This window comes from Bufo bufo, chromosome 4, assembly GCF_905171765.1.
Source record: "Bufo bufo chromosome 4, aBufBuf1.1, whole genome shotgun sequence".
Lineage (NCBI taxonomy): Eukaryota > Metazoa > Chordata > Amphibia > Anura > Bufonidae > Bufo > Bufo bufo.
In genome coordinates this window covers 380,369,416-380,390,402 of record NC_053392.1, presented here as the reverse complement: position 1 = coordinate 380,390,402, position 20,987 = coordinate 380,369,416, and the positions used below count along the sequence as shown (strand labels likewise).

Sequence of the window (20,987 nt, the reverse complement as noted above, 5' to 3'; positions counted from 1 at the left end):
TAACAAAAACACGACAAAACAGATCCAGGTAGCGCACAGTTTATGCAGACACAGGAAAGACTTGGAGGTAGAGTAGTGATGAAGCAAACAGGAGGCAGGCAGGCTGAGGCCTTGACTGGAGCACAGACATGGTGGACAGACTGGGTTAACTTAAACACTATCCAAACTTGGAGTTGAAAGTGCAGGGGCACACAGACAGACTAGCACACATCTGAAACATGGCAGGAATGCAGGCAGGAGATAATGCAGGACAGAGGGTAAATCTCAATAGCACTAGACCAGGGATGGCCAACCTGTGGCTCTCCAGCTGTTGCAAAACTACAATTCCCAGCATGTCCGAACAGCCTTCAGCTACCAGCCTACAGCAGTGCATGGTGGTGGGAATTGTAGTTTTACAACAGCTGGAGGGCCGCAGGTTGGCCATCCCTGGTCTAGTGCTATTGAGATTTACCCTCTGTCCTGCATTATCTCCTGCCTGTAGCTCTGCCATCCCAAACACCTGGTCACCAGGGAACATAAAGCTCAGGCAACTGGGCGGTGCTACAGCAGTGACTAGTCCTGGTTGCCTGGCTCTTAGCATGGCCATTCTCACATCCCATTAGGCATATTAAGCTAGCTCTGGCTCTGCTGAGTGGGATGTCAATCAAGGCGGATTGGGCATGCTAACAGCCACAGAACCAGGACTAGTCACTGCTATAGCACCTCCAGTGGAGTGGCAGGTTTATAAGTTCACATTTCCCTCCTATTAAAACCAGCCACTTCAGCAGGGGCACATCTACAAGGGGAGTCCCAAGCTCTGTCCCATCTTGCCAGTGGTTTTATAATTGCAGCTTTGCTGACGGTTTCCATTGTGTGTGAATTCCTGTTAGGTATATTATGCACACGAATGGGGGAGCTTTATCAAGACCAGCACTTTGTGGATCAGTTCTTGATACCTCCCATGCGCGCTGGAGATGGCCCCTAATTTATGAAGAGGCGCAGGTCTCACCATAAATTAGGCGCATCCTCCGCAGTCCATGTATCTTAGCAGAAAGTTACCACAGCTCAGAGCTGCTGTCGATTTCTGGCAATTTGTCTCTGCAGTTGATCATGCCGCCTTTTGGAAATGAGTGAAAAAGCCACTATTTGTTAAAAAATCACAAACACACACAGTTTGCAACTTTTTAACTACTTACATAGTTTTTTAGTGCCATTTTTCAGCACTTTTGCATTTTTTTAAACAGTTTTTACACCTGTGTTTCTGAAAATACGTAGCTCAAGCCCCTGATGTTATCTAAAAGTCTACGGGAAATATGAAATGCAGGAGCCTTTTTTTTTGGTACCGGCATTTTTTCAGTTTGGTGACCTTTTAGTATCTGGAGTTTTGTTTTAAAAACACAGCAAGTTTTTCATTCCCTTGAATATAGGGGAAAAATATCATTCAAACGTGTGTTAACACAAAAACACCACAAAAAATGCCATAAAAACGTATGTAGTTCGCAAAAAAAGGCATGTGCTTTTTCTGGCTTTTTTAGCGAAAAAAGAATGCCATAGCAAATTTGTGCGTAAAAGTAGCTTAAGATATCGACAGACTTAGGGTGGGTTCACACTAGCGTCAGGGATTCCGTTATGGCTTTCCATTATAACGGAAAATAACAGAATCCATAAGACGGCAGGACAGATCCGTTCTTCTGCCCATAGACTTGTATTTTGCATTCTGTCTGGGCATTCCGTTATTTTCCATTATAACCATGTTATAACGGAAAGCCATAACGGAATCCCTAACGCTAGTGTGAACCCACCCTTAAAGGGGTTTTCCGGGACTTAGATACTGATGGACATGAATTACAGATTGGTGGGGGGCAGACCTGGCACCCTTACCAATAAGCTTGTGCGGGCAGCTGCCAGTACTGGAAACTATTCACTGGATGGAAGGCTAAGCCCAAGGTTCTGTTCACTGTGTAGTGACTATACTTTGGTACGACAGCTCAGCTCCCATTCAAGTGCCACCTGTGCTGGAAATTACACTGTTGTAGTCACCAGCTCAGTAGGGGTGCCATGTGTAGGACCCCCATGGATCTAATACATATTTAAGCCTGACAAACCCCTTTAACTTGGTTAGGCCACAATTATTGAGAGTTCTGTGTGACGCTCTGTGTAATAATGATTCAGATCATGGATTTGTCACACATAGGCTTCCGTAATTTATAATAAGAACAATGTTACATCCATATAATATACCTAGGTCACAAATAACAATACAAGAAAACATAACAAGAGCATTGGGAATGTTGCTTCTGTGGTCTATGGGGCTGACAATCTATGGACTCTGCTGTCAGAATAAAGCAAAGGCAGTCAGAGGAAGACATGTGGACAGGGCACAGAGCAAAGGAAGACATGCGGGCAGGGCACCAAGCAAAGGAAGACATGCAGAGAGGGCACCAATCAAAGGAAGACATGCAGACAGGACACAGAGCAAAGGAAGACATGCGGACAGGGAACCAAGCAAAGGAAGACATGCAGAGTGGGCACCAAGCAAAGGAAGACATGCAGAGAGGGCACCAAGCAAAGGAAGACATGCAGAGAGGGCACCAAGCAAAGGAAGACATGCGGACAGGACACAGAGCAAAGGAAGACATGCGGACAGGGCACCAAGCAAAGGAAGACATGCAGAGTGGGCACCAAGCAAAGGAAGACATGCAGAGAGGGCACCAAGCAAAGGAAGACATGCAGAGTGGGCACCAAGCAAAGGAAGACATGCAGAGAGGGCACCAAGCAAAGGAAGACATGCAGAGAGGGCACCAAGCAAAGGAAGACATGCAGAGTGGGCACCAAGCAAAGGAAGACATGCGGACAGGACACAGAGCAAAGGAAGACATGCAGAGAGGGCACCAAGCAAGGGAAGACATGCGGACAGGGAAACAAGCAAAGGAAGACATGCGGACAGGGCACCGAGCAAAGGAAGACATGGGGGCCAAGCAAAGGAAGACATGCAGAGAGGGCACCAAGCAAAGGAAGACATGCAGACAGGGCACCAAGCAAAGGAAGACATGCAGACAGGGCACCAAGCAAAGGAAGACATGCGGACAGGGCACCGAGCAAAGGAAGACATGCCGACAGGGCACCAAGCAAAGGAAGACATGCGGACAGGACACAGAGCAAAGGAAGACATACGGACAGGGCACCAAGCAAAGGAAGACATGCAGAGAGGGCACCGAGCAAAGGAAGACATGCAGACAGGGCACTAAGCAAATGAAGACATGCGGACAGGGCACCGAGCAAAGGAAGACATGCGGACAGGGCACCAAGCAAAGGAAGACATGCGGACAGGGCCCCAATGGGACCAGACTCCATCTGGTAACACCACCAAATAACGTGATCCACAACATAATGGGCACTTTGACGTTTTTTAACATTTATCCTCAAGTCCAGTTGGGAACCAAGCAAAGGAAGACATGCAGAGTGGGCACCAAGCAAAGGAAGACATGCAGAGAGGGCACCAAGCAAAGGAAGACATGCAGAGAGGGCACCAAGCAAAGGAAGACATGCGGACAGGACACAGAGCAAAGGAAGACATGCGGACAGGGCACCAAGCAAAGGAAGACATGCAGAGTGGGCACCAAGCAAAGGAAGACATGCAGAGAGGGCACCAAGCAAAGGAAGACATGCAGAGTGGGCACCAAGCAAAGGAAGACATGCAGAGAGGGCACCAAGCAAAGGAAGACATGCAGAGAGGGCACCAAGCAAAGGAAGACATGCGGACAGGACACAGAGCAAAGGAAGACATGCAGAGAGGGCACCAAGCAAGGGAAGACATGCGGACAGGGAAACAAGCAAAGGAAGACATGCGGACAGGGCACCGAGCAAAGGAAGACATGGGGGCCAAGCAAAGGAAGACATGCAGAGAGGGCACCAAGCAAAGGAAGACATGCAGACAGGGCACCGAGCAAAGGAAGACATGCAGACAGGGCACCAAGCAAAGGAAGACATGCGGACAGGGCACCGAGCAAAGGAAGACATGCGGACAGGGCACCAAGCAAAGGAAGACATGCGGACAGGACACAGAGCAAAGGAAGACATACGGACAGGGCACCAAGCAAAGGAAGACATGCAGAGAGGGCACCGAGCAAAGGAAGACATGCAGACAGGGCACTAAGCAAATGAAGACATGCGGACAGGGCACCGAGCAAAGGAAGACATGCGGACAGGGCACCAAGCAAAGGAAGACATGCGGACAGGGCCCCAATGGGACCAGACTCCATCTGGTAACACCACCAATTAACGTGATCCACAACATAATGGGCACTTTGACGTTTTTTAACATTTATCCTCAAGTCCAGTTGGCATATAAATCCTGGTTGTATAATAAAAATCACTTCTTATATCACCAACAGCTTTCTCACTAAATTTCTACTTGCTGTCAGTGAATGGACACATCCTTCTTTACATCCAGAGGGGGAAAACCTGTTCAGATCTAGCAATGATCTGAGTGTTACAGGGTAGGATCAATTCCTCTATGAGAAGACTTATGTGACCTGTGGATTCGCATGGTCAGATAAGGAACATTTGCAGAACCTGGAAAATAAGTGACTGCATATGTCTCACAGCCATGTACAGCCTGATGGGAACTGCATGTTGTGCTATGGGTAATGGGTCCAATCTCCAGAATGTGGACTAGGATTAAATAGATAAATATGAAATGTATGATAGATAGATAGATAGATAGATAGATAGATAGATAGATAGATAGAATATAAGATATATGAAAGAGATAGATATAGATAGATAATAGAGATAGATGATAGATAGATAGTTTATAAGATATATGATAGAGATAGATAGATAGAGAGATAGATAGATAGAGAGATAGATAGATAGATAGATAGTTAGATAATAGGTAGATAGATAGGAGATAGATAGATAGATAGATAGATAGATAGATAGATAGATAGATAGATGATAGATAGATAGGAGATAGATAGATAGATAGATAGATAATAGGTAGATAGATAGATAACAGATAGATAGATAGATAGATAGATAGATAGATAGATAGATAGATAGATAGATAGATAATAGATAGTATATAAGATATATTATAGAGATAGACAGGCAGACAGATAGATATAGATGATAGATAGATAATATAAGATAGATAGAGTTAGATAGATAGATAGATAGATAGATAGATAGATAATAGATAATAGATGATAGATGATAGACAGATAGATAGATAATAGATGATAGATAGATAGATAGATAATAGATAATAGATGATAGATAGATAGATAGATAGATAGATAGATAGATAATAGATAGATAATAGATAGATAGATAGATAATATATAAGATATATTATAGAGATAGACAGGCAGACAAATAGATAGAGATGATAGATAGATAATATAAGATAGATAGATAACAGATAGATAGATAGATAGATAGATAGATAGATAGATAATAGATAGTATATAAGATATATTATAGAGATAGACAGGCAGACAGATAGATATAGATGATAGATAGATAATATAAGATAGATAGATGATAGATAGATAATAGATAATAGATGATAGATGATAGACAGATAGATAGATAATAGATGATAGATAGATAGATAGTGGGAAGATAGATAGATAATAGATAATAGATGATAGATAGATAGATAGATAGATAGATAGATAGATAGATAATAGATAGATAATAGATAGATAGATAGATAATATATAAGATATATTATAGAGATAGACAGGCAGACAAATAGATAGAGATGATAGATAGATAGATAATATAAGATAGATAGATAGATAGATAGATAGATAGATAGATAGATAGATAGATAATAGATAGATAGATAGATAGATAGATAGACTGACTGCAATAAAGGAAAGAACCCAGAAGAAGGAAGACGTGCTCAGGTGTAGGAGCTTTGTGACCTTGTGTAATCAGCTTACAGCCGTCTCGGGGAATACGCCGCCATCTCTGTATGCAGATAAAGTGTAGAACAATGAATGTGGGATAAACATTTTCCCTTACCTCTGCCGCCAATAATAATGTTCTTCCCCCAAAAAAAGACTACAGCCCCAATGATCAGGACTACTATTCCATCATTTGCCCCATTCCCCATACCTGGCCGCCTCTACTCATCTGCATAGTTTTGATACATGTTATCTTGTGGCTTCTGCTGTTATTTGTGCTCTTTTCAGTAGTTGTCACATTAAAAGTTGTTGTATAGTTTCTCTCTATATCTGCCCCGACATAAAGAATCCGACTGGACAGGAACCATCCGGAGGTGGTTGTCAGAGGCTGGTTATCAGCTAGCACTGGTCCTAATGAGGTATGTCATGGAGGAGGGGGCTACAACATGGATGGAGATAACTATTTCTACATACTAAATAACTGTGACATTTACATACCGACAACATGTATATATCTTCTATCTATCCTCATATCTATCTGTCTGATATCATCTATCTGTCTGTCTATCTATCTCTCATCTATTATCTTTCTCATATCTATCTGTTATCTATCTATCTCCTATCTATCTCTCATCTATTATCTATCTATCTATTTATTTCCTATCTATCTATATATCTATCTTCCCATTATCTATCTCATATCTATCTCATATCTATCTATCTGATATCATCTATCTGTCTATCTTTCATCTATTATCTTTCTCATATCTATCTATCTATCTATCTATCTATCTATCTCATATCTATCTATCTATCTATCTATCTATCTATTATCTATCTATCTATCTATCTATCTATCTATCTATCTATCTATCTCTCATCTATCTATCTATCTATCTATCTATCTATCTATCTATCTATTATCTATCTATCTATCTCTCATCTATCTATCTCTCATCTATCTATCTCTCATCTATCTATCTATCTATCTATCTATCTATCTATCTATCTATCTATCTCTCATCTATCTATCTATCTTCTATCTATCTATTATCTATCTATCTATCATCTATCTATTATCTATCTGTTATCTATCATCTATCTATCTATCTCTCTCATATCTATCTATCTATCTATCATCTATCTATTATCTATCTATCTATTATCTATCTATCTATCTATCTATCTATCTATCTATCATCTATCTATTATCTATCTATCATCTATCTGTTATCTATTATCTATCTATTATCTATCTATCTATTATCTATCTATCTATCTATCTATCTATCTATCTATCTATCTATCTATCTATCTCTCATCTATTATCTATCTATTATCCATCTATCCATCTATCTATCTATCTATCTATCTATCTATCTATCTATCTATCTATCTATCTATCTATCTATCTATCTATCTATCTATCTATCCATCCATCTATCCATCTATCTATCCATCTATCTATCTTCCCACTATCTATCTATCTTACATAGAGAGTTATAGCTGTAGAGCAGAAACAGTGACCCTGCAATGTCTGGACTTCCACCTTATTGGTAAGTACCCCTGGTGTGACTTACCTGGCAGTGCCCCCAGGGCATCCTCATTGGCCAGGAGACCCCTCTGCTTCACACTGTGGACGCCGGTCTTGGACTTCCACAGCAGTTTCACCATCTCTATGATTTCCGGCAGCTCGCAGCTCAGACTCCCGGAGCGGTAGGTCGGCAGACTACCCATGTAGGTCGGCAGCAGCACCTCCGCGTTATAGCATCGGTCCAGCACTGGCATCCTGCCCTGCACAGCAGCACACAGAGGCCGTCGCGCCGCACACTGCTCGAGGGAAGCCAGCGGTGACAGCCCCCAGGTTAACGCTTGCAGTGCCGGGCTAAGTGTCTGGAGGCTCCTCAGCGGGGGCAAGAAGTCTATGAAATCGGTTTCACGTTCAGGAAGGGGTATGACTCCTCAGGCTGACAGTGCCCTTCGCTTCTGTCCTGTGTCATGTCTTCTCTCCACAGGGAGCAGTTCGGGGTTCGCCAGGGGTGCTGAGGCAGAGGTAGTGCCCGGACGGCTCCGGACACAAGTGTGAGAGGAGTTCCGCAGAGCAGCTGCCTCTTCCCTGTGCTGGCAGGGAGCCCGCTCTTCCTTCCTCTCACTGCATTGTCAGGAGGGCACTGGTGCCATGTAATGACCTCTCTGCTGTTCGCAGTCACACAGTCCTGTCAGCTAGTGATTCACCCCCAGGCAGGGAGGAGAAGTGACCAGGCAGCAGCACATGTGTCATTATCTGCGCCTCCTCCTGCCTTCACTACAAGCCGGCTGTAATGCCAGGGCAGAGGACAGGAGGGGATTACAGGGTGCCAGGGCAGAGGTCAGGAGGGGATTACAGGGTGCCATGGCAGAGGCCAGGAGGGGATTACAGGGTGCCAGGGCAGAGGTCAGGAGGGGATTACAGGGTGCCAGGGCAGCGGTCAGGAGGGGGTTACAGGGTGCCAGGTCAGAGGACAGGACGGCATTACCGGGGTGCCATGGCAGAGGTCAGGAGGGGATTACAGGGTGCCAGGGCAGCGGTCAGGAGAGGGTTACAGGGTGCCAGGGCAGCGGTCAGGAGGGGGTTACAGGGTGCCAGGGCAGAGGTCAGGAGGGGATTACAGGGTGCCATGGCAGAGGTCAGGAGGGGATTACAGGGTGCCATGGCAGAGGTCAGGAGGGGATTACAGGGTGCCAGGGCAGAGGACAGGAGGGGATTACAGGGTGCCAGGGCAGAGGTCAGGAGGGGATTACAGGGTGCCAGGGCAGAGGTCAGGAGGGGATTACAGGGTGCCATGGCAGAGGTCAGGAGGGGATTACAGGGTGCCATGGCAGAGGTCAGGAGGGGATTACAGGGTGCCAGGGCAGAGGACAGGAGGGGATTACAGGGTGCCAGGGCAGAGGTCAGGAGGGGATTACAGGGTGCCGGGGCAGAGGTCAGGAGGGGATTACAGGGTGCCAGGGCAGAGGAAAGGAGGGCGTGCGGGGAAGAGGACAGAAGGGCATTACTGGGGTGTTAGGGCAGAGGACAGGAGGGGATTACAGGGTGCCAGGGCAGAGGTCAGGAGGGGATTACAGGGTGCCAGGGCAGAGGAAAGGAGGGGGATGCAAGGAAGAGGACAGAAGGGCATTACCGGGTTGTTAGGGCAGAGGTCAGGAGGGGATTACAGGGTGCCATGGCAGTGGTCAGGAGGGGATTACAGGGTGCCATGGCAGAGGTCAGGAGGGGATTACAGGGTGCCAGGGCAGAGGACAGGAGGGGGTTACAAGGTGCCAGGGCAGAGGTCAGGAGGGGATTACAGGGTGCCAGGGCAGAGGAAAGGAGGGCGTGCGGGGAAGAGGACAGAAGGGCATTACTGGGGTGTTAGGGCAGAGGACAGGAGGGGATTACAGGGTGCCAGGGCAGAGGTCAGGAGGGGATTACAGGGTGCCAGGGCAGAGGAAAGGAGGGGGATGCAAGGAAGAGGACAGAAGGGCATTACCGGGTTGTTAGGGCAGAGGACAGCAGGGGATTACAGGGTGTCAGGGCAGAGGTCAGGAGGCCATTACTGAGGTGCCAGGGCAGGGGACAGGAGGGGATTCCCGGGGTGACAGGGTAGAGGACAGGAGGGAGTTACCTGGGTGTCAGGGTAGAGGACAGGAGGGGATTACAGGGTGCCAGGGCAGAGGTCAGGAGGGGATTACAGGGTGCCAGGGCAGGGGACAGGAGGGGATTCCCAGGGTGACAGGGTAGAGGACAGGACGGAATTACCTGGGTGTGAGGGCAGAGGACAGGAGGGGATTACAGGGTGCCAGGGCAGAGGACAGGAGGGGATTACAGGGTGCCATGGCAGAGGTCAGGAGGGGATTACAGGGTGCCAGGGCAGAGGACAGGAGGGGATTACAGGGTGCCATGGCAGAGGTCAGGAGGGGATTACAGGGTGCCAGGGCAGAGGACAGGAGGGGGTTACAAGGTGCCAGGGCAGAAGTCAGGAGGGGATTACAGGGTGCCAGGGCAGAGGACAGGAGGGGGTTACAAGGTGCCAGGGCAGAGGTCAGGAGGGGATTACAGGGTGCCGGGGCAGAGGTCAGGAGGGGATTACAGGATGCCAGGGCAGAGGAAAGGAGGGGGGTGCAAGGAAGAGGACAGAAGGGCATTACCGGGTTGTTAGGGCAGAGGACAGGAGGGGATTACAGGGTGTCAGGGCAGAGGTCAGGAGGCCATTACTGGGGTTCCAGGGCAGGGGACAGGAGGGGATTCCCGGGGTGACAGGGTAGAGGACAGAAGGGAATTACCTGGGTGTCAGGGTAGAGGTCAGGAGGGGATTACAGGGTGCCAGGGCAGAGGTCAGGAGGGGATTACAGGGTGCCAGGGCAGGGGACAGGAGGGGATTCCCAGGGTGACAGGGTAGAGGACAGGACGGAATTACCTGGGTGTGAGGGCAGAGGACAGGAGGGGATTACAGGGTGCCAGGGCAGAGGACAGGAGGGGATTACAGGGTGCCAGGGCAGAGGTCAGGAGGGGATTACAGGGTGCCAGGGCAGAGGTCAGGAGGGGATTACAGAGTGTCAATGCAGAGGTCAGGAGGGGGTTACCGGGCTGCCAGGGCAGAGGTCAGGAGTGGATTACAGGGTGCCAGGGCAGAGGAAAGGAGGGCGTGCGGGGAAGAGGACAGAAGGGCATTACCGGGTTGTTAGGGCAGAGGACAGGAGGGGATTACAGGGTGTCAGGGCAGAGGTCAGGAGGCCATTACTGGGGTTCCAGGGCAGGGGACAGGAGGGGATTCCCGGGGTGACAGGGTAGAGGACAGAAGGGAATTACCTGGGTGTCAGGGTAGAGGTCAGGAGGGGATTACAGGGTGCCAGGGCAGAGGTCAGGAGGGGATTACAGGGTGCCAGGGCAGGGGACAGGAGGGGATTCCCAGGGTGACAGGGTAGAGGACAGGACGGAATTACCTGGGTGTGAGGGCAGGGGACAGGAGGGGATTCCCAGGGTGACAGGGTAGAGGACAGGACGGAATTACCTGGGTGTGAGGACAGAGGACAGGAGGGGATTACAGGGTGCCAGGGCAGAGGACAGGAGGGGATTACAGGGTGCCAGGGCAGAGGTCAGGAGGGGATTACAGGGTGCCAGGGCAGAGGTCAGGAGGGGATTACAGAGTGTCAATGCAGAGGTCAGGAGGGGGTTACCGGGCTGCCAGGGCAGAGGTCAGGAGGGGGTTACCGGGGTGCCAGGGCAGAAGTCAGGAGGGATTACAGGGTGTCAGGGCAGAGGACAGGAGGGGATTACAGGGTGCCAGGGCAGAGGTCAGGAGGGGATTACAGGGTGCCAGGGCAGAGGAAAGGAGGGGGATGCAAGGAAGAGGACAGAAGGGCATTACCGGGTTGTTAGGGCAGAGGACAGGAGGGGATTACAGGGTGTCAGGGCAGAGGTCAGGAGGCCATTACTGGAGTTCCAGGGCAGGGGACAGGAGGGGATTCCCGGGGTGACAGGGTAGAGGACAGAAGGGAATTACAGGGTGCCATTGCAGAGGTCAGGAGGGGATTACAGGGTGCCATGGCAGAGGTCAGGAGGGGATTACAGGGTGCCAGGGCAGAGGACAGGAGGGGGTTACAAGGTGCCAGGGCAGAGGTCAGGAGGGGATTACAGGGTGCCGGGGCAGAGGTCCGGAGGGGATTACAGGGTGCCAGGGCAGAGGAAAGGAGGGCGTGCGGGGAAGAGGACAGAAGGGCATTACCGGGGTGTTAGGGCAGAGGACAGGAGGGGATTACAGGGTGTCAGGGCAGAGGACAGGAAGGCATTACAAGGTGCCAGGGCAGAGGTCAGGAGGGATTACAGGGTGTCAGGGCAGAGGACAGGAGGGGATTACAGGGTGCCAGGGCAGAGGTCAGGAGGGGATTACAGGGTGCCAGGGCAGAGGAAAGGAGGGGGGTGCAAGGAAGAGGACAGAAGGGCATTACCGGGTTGTTAGGGCAGAGGACAGGAGGGGATTACAGGGTGTCAGGGCAGAGGTCAGGAGGCCATTACTGGGGTTCCAGGGCAGGGGACAGGAGGGGATTCCCGGGGTGACAGGGTAGAGGACAGGAGGGAATTACCTGGGTGTCAGGGTAGAGGTCAGGAGGGGATTACCAGGGTGACAGGGTAGAGGACAGGACGGAATTACCTGGGTGTGAGGACAGGAGGGGATTACAGGGTGCCAGGGCAGAGGACAGGAGGGGATTACAGGGTGCCAGGGCAGAGGTCAGGAGGGGATTACAGGGTGCCAGGGCAGAGGTCAGGAGGGGATTACAGAGTGTCAATGCAGAGGTCAGGAGGGGGTTACCGGGCTGCCAGGGCAGAGGTCAGGAGGGGGTTACCGGGGTGCCAGGGCAGAAGTCAGGAGGGATTACAGGGTGTCAGGGCAGAGGACAGGAGGGGATTACAGGGTGCCAGGGCAGAGGTCAGGAGGGGATTACAGGGTGCCAGGGCAGAGGAAAGGAGGGGGATGCAAGGAAGAGGACAGAAGGGCATTACCGGGTTGTTAGGGCAGAGGACAGGAGGGGATTACAGGGTGTCAGGGCAGAGGTCAGGAGGCCATTACTGGAGTTCCAGGGCAGGGGACAGGAGGGGATTCCCGGGGTGACAGGGTAGAGGACAGAAGGGAATTACAGGGTGCCATTGCAGAGGTCAGGAGGGGATTACAGGGTGCCATGGCAGAGGTCAGGAGGGGATTACAGGGTGCCAGGGCAGAGGACAGGAGGGGGTTACAAGGTGCCAGGGCAGAGGTCAGGAGGGGATTACAGGGTGCCGGGGCAGAGGTCCGGAGGGGATTACAGGGTGCCAGGGCAGAGGAAAGGAGGGCGTGCGGGGAAGAGGACAGAAGGGCATTACCGGGGTGTTAGGGCAGAGGACAGGAGGGGATTACAGGGTGTCAGGGCAGAGGACAGGAAGGGATTACAAGGTGCCAGGGCAGAGGTCAGGAGGGATTACAGGGTGTCAGGGCAGAGGACAGGAGGGGATTACAGGGTGCCAGGGCAGAGGTCAGGAGGGGATTACAGGGTGCCAGGGCAGAGGAAAGGAGGGGGGTGCAAGGAAGAGGACAGAAGGGCATTACCGGGTTGTTAGGGCAGAGGACAGGAGGGGATTACAGGGTGTCAGGGCAGAGGTCAGGAGGCCATTACTGGGGTTCCAGGGCAGGGGACAGGAGGGGATTCCCGGGGTGACAGGGTAGAGGACAGGAGGGAATTACCTGGGTGTCAGGGTAGAGGTCAGGAGGGGATTACAGGGTGCCAGGGCAGAGGTCAGGAGGGGATTACAGGGTGCCAGGGCAGGGGACAGGAGGGGATTCCCAGGGTGACAGGGTAGAGGACAGGACGGAATTACCTGGGTGTGAGGGCAGGGGACAGGAGGGGATTCCCAGGGTGACAGGGTAGAGGACAGGACGGAATTACCTGGGTGTGAGGGCAGAGGACAGGAGGGGATTACAGGGTGCCAGGGCAGAGGACAGGAGGGGATTACAGGGTGCCAGGGCAGAGGTCAGGAGGGGATTACAGGGTGCCAGGGCAGAGGTCAGGAGGGGATTACAGAGTGTCAATGCAGAGGTCAGGAGGGGGTTACCGGGCTGCCAGGGCAGAGGTCAGGAGGGGGTTACCGGGGTGCCAGGGCAGAGGTCAGGAGGGATTACAGGGTGTCAGGGCAGAGGACAGGAGGGGATTACAGGGTGCCAGGGCAGAGGTCAGGAGGGGATTACAGGGTGCCAGGGCAGAGGTCAGGAGGGGATTACAGAGTGTCAATGCAGAGGTCAGGAGGGGGTTACCGGGCTGCCAGGGCAGAGGTCAGGAGGGGGTTACCGGGGTGCCAGGGCAGAGGTCAGGAGAGGATTACAGGGTGCTAGGGCAGAGGACAGGAGGGGGTTACTGGGGTGCCAGGGCAGAGGTCAGGAGGGTGTTACCGGGGTGTTAGGGCAGAGGACAGGAGGGGATTACCGGGGTGCCGGGGCAGAGGACAGAGGGGATTACGGGGTGCCAGGGCAGAGGTTAGGAGGGCATTACCAGGGTGCCAGGGCAGGGGACAAGAGGGGATTACTGGGGTGACAGGGTAGAGGACAGGAGGGGGTTTCCTGGGTGTCAGGGCAGAAGACAGGAGTGGGTTACTGAGCAGCCAGGGCAGAGGTCAAGAGGTGGTTATCGGGGTTCCGGGACAGAGGTCAGGAGGGGTTACCGGGGTGGTGCCAGGGCAGAGGACAGGAAGGCATTACCGGGGTGTTAGGGCAGAGGACAGGAGGGGATTACCGGGGTGCCAGGGCAGAAGTTAGGAGGACATTACCAGGGTGCCAGGGCAGGGGACAGGAGGGGATTACCGGGGTGAAAGAGTAGAGGACAGGAGGGGGTTTCCTGGGTGTCAAGGCAGAAGACAGGAGGGGGTTACCAGGATGTCAGGGGAGAGGACAGAAGGGGGTTACTGGGGTGTTAGGGCAGAGGACAGGAGGGGGTTACCGGGGTGTCAGGGCAGAGGACAGGAGGGGGTTACCGGGGTGCCAGGGCAGAGGACAGGAGGGCATTACCGGGGTGTCGGGGCAGAGGACAGAAGGGTATTACCGGGGTGAATGAGGTACATAGACAGGGTTTCTATGCTGTGTATGGTGGAATATTCCACATAAACAGACGCCTAATGGCTTTCTAGGAACAGGTTATATGAGAAATAACCGGAAATTTTATATTAGTTACACGCTGTGGTTTGTGTCCGGCCGATTCCCGGCATTCGCTGCCGGAACTGGAGACCGGAACACAATGCTGCAGATGTGAAACTAGTCTTAGGCTACATTCACGCGACCGTTTTTTGCGTCCATGTTTGATCTGCGTCTGTCCCACAGTGTCTTACAAAAGTTTACATGGGAGATTTACTAAGCATGTTGTAAAATGCACCAAAAAGAATGGCGTTTTGACTTGCGCCAAATATTTCATTTTCTCCAGAATTTTCGTCATAAAGAATGCACCACACCAGAAATTAGTTTTAAATGTCAAAGTGGGTGGGGATATTACGCCTCATTCATCATCCTCTTATGGGCAGAAATGGCTCCAATTGTTTTGTACAATTAAGCCAGCTTATGTGGTGGTGTTTTGTCAAAAAGTTGCATTTATGAAAAGAAAACCAACTCATGGGAACCAGTGATAGGTAAGTATTAAAACAGGAGGCTTTTATTTTTATCTAATAGAAATGAGCTAAACTACAGGGTTTTGTCAGTAAATTGACATTCAACAAAAACATCCCGAGACAAAAGTCACCATTTACCACTGGAAATGTCGCAAATATGTTTCCGAAATCTCAAGTGTGGTCTCGCTGGGGGGAGGCTGAAATGGCACATTTTAGTTTTAAAAAAGTAGCATTTTTATTGTCATTAAAATGACACAAATCAAGAGATATAGGCGAATAATCAAGTTTATATTAAAAAAGTCACTATTTTAAAAGTGTTGTGTGCTTTTTGATATATGACGTGAAAAAAAATCACTTTTGATTTGTAATGTTATTTTTTGTTTGCGCTAATTACGCCATTATTGATAAAGGTCCCCATTATGTTTTTTCCTGCTTTTCTGCATTACAACCTTGTGGAGCCACCTTTTGCTGCAGTTTCTGATGCAAGTCTCTTGGGTGTGTCTCTATTACCTTAGCACACCTAGACACTGGGATTTTTGCCCATACCTCCAGGCAAAACTGCTTCAACTCCTTCAAGTTAAAGAGGACCTTTCACTAGTTTAAAAACTAAAAACTAACTATATCAGTGGGCAGAGCGGCGCCCAGGGGTCCCCCTGCACTTACTAGTATGTCTGGGCGCCGCTCCGTTCGCCCGGTATAGGCTCCGGTGTCTGCGCTCCCTCTGTTGTACTGGGGGGAGTTTTTGTATTAGGGTTGTCCCTTGCTGGCCAATCGTAGCGCACAGCTCATAGCCTGGGACTCCCAGGCTATGAGCTGTGCTCTACGATTGGCCAGCGCTGCAGCAAGGGACAACCCTAATACAAAAACTCCGCCCAGTACAACAGAGGAAGCGCAGACACCGGAGCCTATACCGGGCGAACGGAGCGGCGCCCAGACATACTAGTAAGTGCAGGGGGACCCCTGGGCGCCGCTCTGCCCACTGATATAGTTAGTTTTTAAACTAGTGAAAGGTCCTCTTTAAGTGGATTTCTTTGGTATACGGCAGTCTTCAAGTCATGCCACAGATTCTCAGTTGGATTAAAGGGGTTGTGCACGTTTCTGGGGAGGGTGTTTGGCAAACCCCCATCTTAGGCAGACCTTCAAAGGTAAGCATACTTCCCAACTTCCTGGAGTTGGCTCCCCGCTCCTTTCTCTTCTCAGCCTAGGATGATCTGGAATGTAAACTTCTCTTTTTATGCTGCTGCAGCCAATCGCTTGTGGCAGTGGTGAACTGCTCTTCCTGCATCATGGCAAATGGTCACGTGATACAAGGGAAACAGGTCACCACTGTGGCCAGTGATTGGCTGCAGTGGCTTCAAAATGGAAGTTTACATCCTGGGAGCGCAGCATAGCATCTGAGGGTGGGGAGAGAAGGAGCAGGGAGCCAGCACTGGAAATCAGGTACCGTATTTCTCGCCCTATAAGACGCACTGGCCCATAAGAAGCACCTACGTTTTTGAGGAGGAAAAAAGAAGGTGTGCTTTTGGTGGGTTTTAAACTAATGGTGGTCTGTGCATGACACTATTATGGGGGATCTGTGGATGACGCACTGTTATGGAGGGGATCTTTGGATGGCACTGTTATGTGGGGGATCTGTGGATGGCACTGTTATGGGGGATCTGTCGATGGCACTGTTATGGGGGGATCTGTCAATGGCACTGTTATGGGGAGGGGCATCTGTGGATGGCACTATTATGGGGTGGGGGATCTGTGGTTGGCACTATTATGGGATGGATGATCTGTGGATGACACTGTTATGGGGAGATCTGTGGATGACACTGCTATATATGTATCATCCACAGATCCCCCCCCCATAACATTTCCCCCCAATACACCGGGCCCCGCCGCTCACAACAGTATTTCTAAACAGTAATCCTTAGCCTCTTAATAACTTTAACAAAAGTTGCGCTCTCCCCAGTATCAGCACTTACTAACGGGCATCCGGAGCAGGCAGAGCTGCTGACAGCGTAACGTCACTCACTGACGTTGTGCACCTGCTCCGCCTGCTTCATTCATAAAGTGGGAGGAGCAGGGTGCTAACCCTAAGGGCATTACCCTGGCTCTTCCAGGGTATTCACCCGTTAATCTGTATACAGGGATTTGGACTTCGCTGCGGTGAAACAACCGGGCCGCTACCTCCTGGGATAGTCCCGGTTTGGATGGTAGCGGATCCACTGAGGTCAGGGACTTCGGTGCAAGCAGGATGCAGAAAGTGCACCAAAAACGCAGGTATGTGTGAACAGGCACGTAGACAGATTTACGGTAACTAGGAGTCCTAGCTGTAGAGAAACACGAAGACACCTGGAGAAGCTTGCAAGCAGTGTGGTGAGCAGACTCAGACAAGGCAACAGGCTGGATACTGAGTTTGAGCACGGACAATACAGATCAACTAGGTAAACAGAACTTCACACTGAAAACTAGAGGTACTGGAGCACACGGGTGGAGCAAGTAAACACTGGAGAACTCACAGGAACACAGGTGGGGGGTAATGCAGGTAAGGCTACTTTCACACTACCGTTCAGAGCGGGTCCGTCTGATGTCTGCTCAGACGGATCCGCTCCTATAATGCAGACGTTTGTATCCGTTCAGAACGGATCCGTCTGCATTATAGTTTGAAAAATATTCTAAGTGTGAAAGTAGCCTGAACGGATCCGTCCAGACTTTACATAGAAAGTCAATGGGGGACGGATCCGTTTGAAGATTGAGCCATATTGTGTCATCTTCAAACTGATCCGTCCCCATTGACTTACATTGTAAGTCTGGACGGATCCGCTTGCCTCCGCACGGCCAGGCGGACACCCGAACGCTGCAAGCAGCGTTCAGGTGTCCGCTTGCTGAGCGGAGGCTGAACGCTGCCAGACTGATGCATTCTGAGCGGATCCGCGTCCACTCAGAATGCATTAGAGCTGGACGGATGCGTTCGGGGCCGCTTGTGAGCCCCTTCAAACGGAGCTCACAAGCGGACACCCGAACGCTAGTGTGAAAGTAGCCTAAGAGGCAAAAGAATATCAGTGGCACCAATAAAGCAAGGTTTAGCCTGAACACAGTCTAAGGTCAGGGCGGGCTGAGTACATTTGTGGTCCAAGTAGCAGTTCCAAGATCGGGGCAGACGGCAAGAAGCAGAATCAGTAGACATGTAAGGTATGGTACACAGATAGTCAGACAAGAGAAACCACTTAGCTGGTTACTAGAGGCTAGAAAACCTCAAAGCTTAGGCATCATCCCCATGGGGAGGCTGCCTTAAATTGTAGCTGGCCAGCTAAGACCTGTCCTAGGTTGCTAATATAGCTTGTGTCTTTATACAGCTAGACCTGCCAATAACCTTAACCACTTAAGGACCACAGGTTTATACCCCCCTAGTGACCAGGCCCTTTTTTACAAATCGGCACTCCACAACTTTAGCGGTTTATTGCTCGGTCATGCAACTTACCACCCAAATGAATTTTACCTCCTTTTCTTCTCACTAATAGAGCTTTCATTTGGTGGTATTTTGTTGCTGCTGACATTTTTACTTTTTTTTGTTATTAATCGAAATTTAACGATTTTTTTGCAAAAAAATGACATTTTTCACTTTCAGTTGTAAAATTTTGCAAAAAATTTTGCAAAAAAAACGACCATCCATATATAAATTTTTCTCTAAATTTATTGTTCTACATGTCTTTGATAAAAAAAATGTTTGGGTAAAAGCTATAGCGTTTACAAACTATGGTACAAAAATGTGAATTTCCGCTTTTTGAAGCAGCTCTGACTTTCTGAGCACCTGTCATGTTTCCTGAGGTTCTACAATGCCCAGACAGTAGAAAACCCCCACAAATGACCCCATTTCGGAAAGTAGACACCCTAAGGTATTCACTGATGGGCATAGTGAGTTCATGGAAGTTTTTATTTTTTGTCACAAGTTAGCGGAAAATGATGATTTTTATTTTTTTTTCCTTACAAAGTCTCAAATTCCACTAACTTGTGACAAAAAATATAAACTTCCATGAACTCACTATGCCCATCACGAAATACCTTGGGGTGTCTTCTGCCCTGACATTCTAGGGGCCCTTATGTGTGGTAAGTAGTTTGAAATCAAAATCTGTAAAAAATGGCCGGTGAAATCCTAAAGGTGCTCTTTGGAATGTGGGCCCCTTTGCCCACCTAGGCTGCAAAAAAGTGTCACACATCTGGTATCGCCGTACTCAGGAGAAGTTGGGCAATGTGTTTTGGGGTGTCTTTTTACATATACCCATGCTGGGTGAGAGAAATATCTCGGCAAAAGACAACTTTTCCCATTTTTTTATACAAAGTTGGCATTTCACCAAGATATTTATCTCACCCAGCATGGGTATATGTAAAATGACACCCCAAAACACATTCCCCAACTTCTCCTGAGTACGGCGATACCACATGTGTGACACTTTTTTGCAGCCTAGGTGGGCAAAGAGACCCACATTCCAAAGAGCACCTTTAGGATTTCACCGGCCATTTTTTACACATTTTGATTTCAAACTACTTCGCACGCATTTGGGCCCCTAAAATGCCAGGGCAGTATAACTACCCCACAAGTGACCCCATTTTGGAAAGAAGACACCCCAAGGTATTCCGTGAGGGGCATGGCGAGTTCCTAGAATTTTTCATTTTTTGTCACAAGTTAGCGGAAACACATTCCCCAACTTCTCCTGAGTACGGCGATACCAGATGTGTGACACTTTTTTGCAGCCTAGATGCGTAAAGGGGCCCACATTCCTTTTAGGAGGGCATTTTTAGACATTTGGATCCCAGACTTCTTCTCACGCTTTAGGGCCCCTAAAATGCCAGGGCAGTATAAATACCCCACATGTGACCCCATTTTGGAAAGAAGACACCCCAAAGTATTCAATGAGGATAATTACTGCACGGGCGATTATCTTTCAGCTGGCAACAAGTTATTTAACCCCAACTGGTGCAATGAGTTGCTTCTCATTTCTTAAACAACCATGTCGAAAGACACATCTTGTGCTCGTGGGAAAGATGTTAGTCTGTTTGAGAAGGGTCAAATCATTGGCGTGCATCAAGCAGAGAAAACATCTAAGGAGATTGCAGAAACGACTAAAATTGGGTTAAGAACTGTCCAACGCATTATCAAAAACTGGAAGGATAGTGGGGACCCATGGTATTCGAGGAAGAAATGTGGCTGGAAAAAAATCCTGAATGATCGTGATCGGCGATCACTTAAACGTTTGGTGAAATCAAATCGAAGAAAAACAACAGTAGAACTCAGGGCTATGTTTAATAGTGAAAGTAAGAGCATTTCCACACGCACAATGCGAAGGGAACGCAAGGGATTGGGACTGAACAGCTGTGTAGCCGTAAGAAAACCACTAATCAGTGAGGCAAACCAGAAAAAAAGGCTTCAATTTGCTAGGGAGCATAAAGATTGGACTCTGGAGCAATGGAAGAAGGTCATGTGGTCTTATGAGTCCAGATTTACCCTGTACCAGAGTGATGGGCGCATCAGGGTAAGAAGAGAGGCAGATGAAGTGATGCACTCATCATGCCTAGTGCCTACTGTACAAGCCTGTGTGGGCAGTGCTATGATCTGGGGTTGCTGCAGTTGGTCAGGTCTCGGTTCAGCAACAGTATGTGCTCCAAGAATGAGGTCAGCTGACTACCTGAACATACTGAATGACCAGGTTATTCCATCAATGGATTTTTTCTTCCCTGATGGCACGGGCATATTCCAAGATGACAATGCCAGGATTCATCGGGCTCAAATTGTGAAAGAGTGATTCAGGGAGCATGAGACATCATTTTCACATTTGGATTGGCAACCACGAAGTCCAGACCTTAACCCCAATGAGAATCTTTATTTTTTTTGGTGGCGACTTTTTTTGGACAGGCAATGTACAGTCGTGGCCAAAAGTTTTGAGAATGACAAAAATATTAGTTTT

At 49.3% G+C, this 20,987-nt stretch overlaps 1 protein-coding gene across 2 annotated transcripts in view; it reads right to left on the bottom strand.

Annotated features, from left to right (window-relative positions):
• Positions 1-20,987, bottom strand: part of PDE7B (phosphodiesterase 7B) — a 466,017-nt gene that overhangs the window by 93,738 nt on the left and 351,292 nt on the right. Inside the window, exon 1 of one of the 2 annotated variants that reach the window (XM_040429186.1) lies at positions 7,478-8,172. The exons of the other annotated variant lie outside the window; for it this stretch is intronic. Within the exon in view, the coding sequence (XP_040285120.1) occupies positions 7,478-7,685 (208 nt within the window). The 5' untranslated portion in view covers positions 7,686-8,172. Of the gene's footprint in view, positions 1-7,477; positions 8,173-20,987 lie in introns of those variants that run through there. 2 annotated transcript variants of the gene reach the window in all.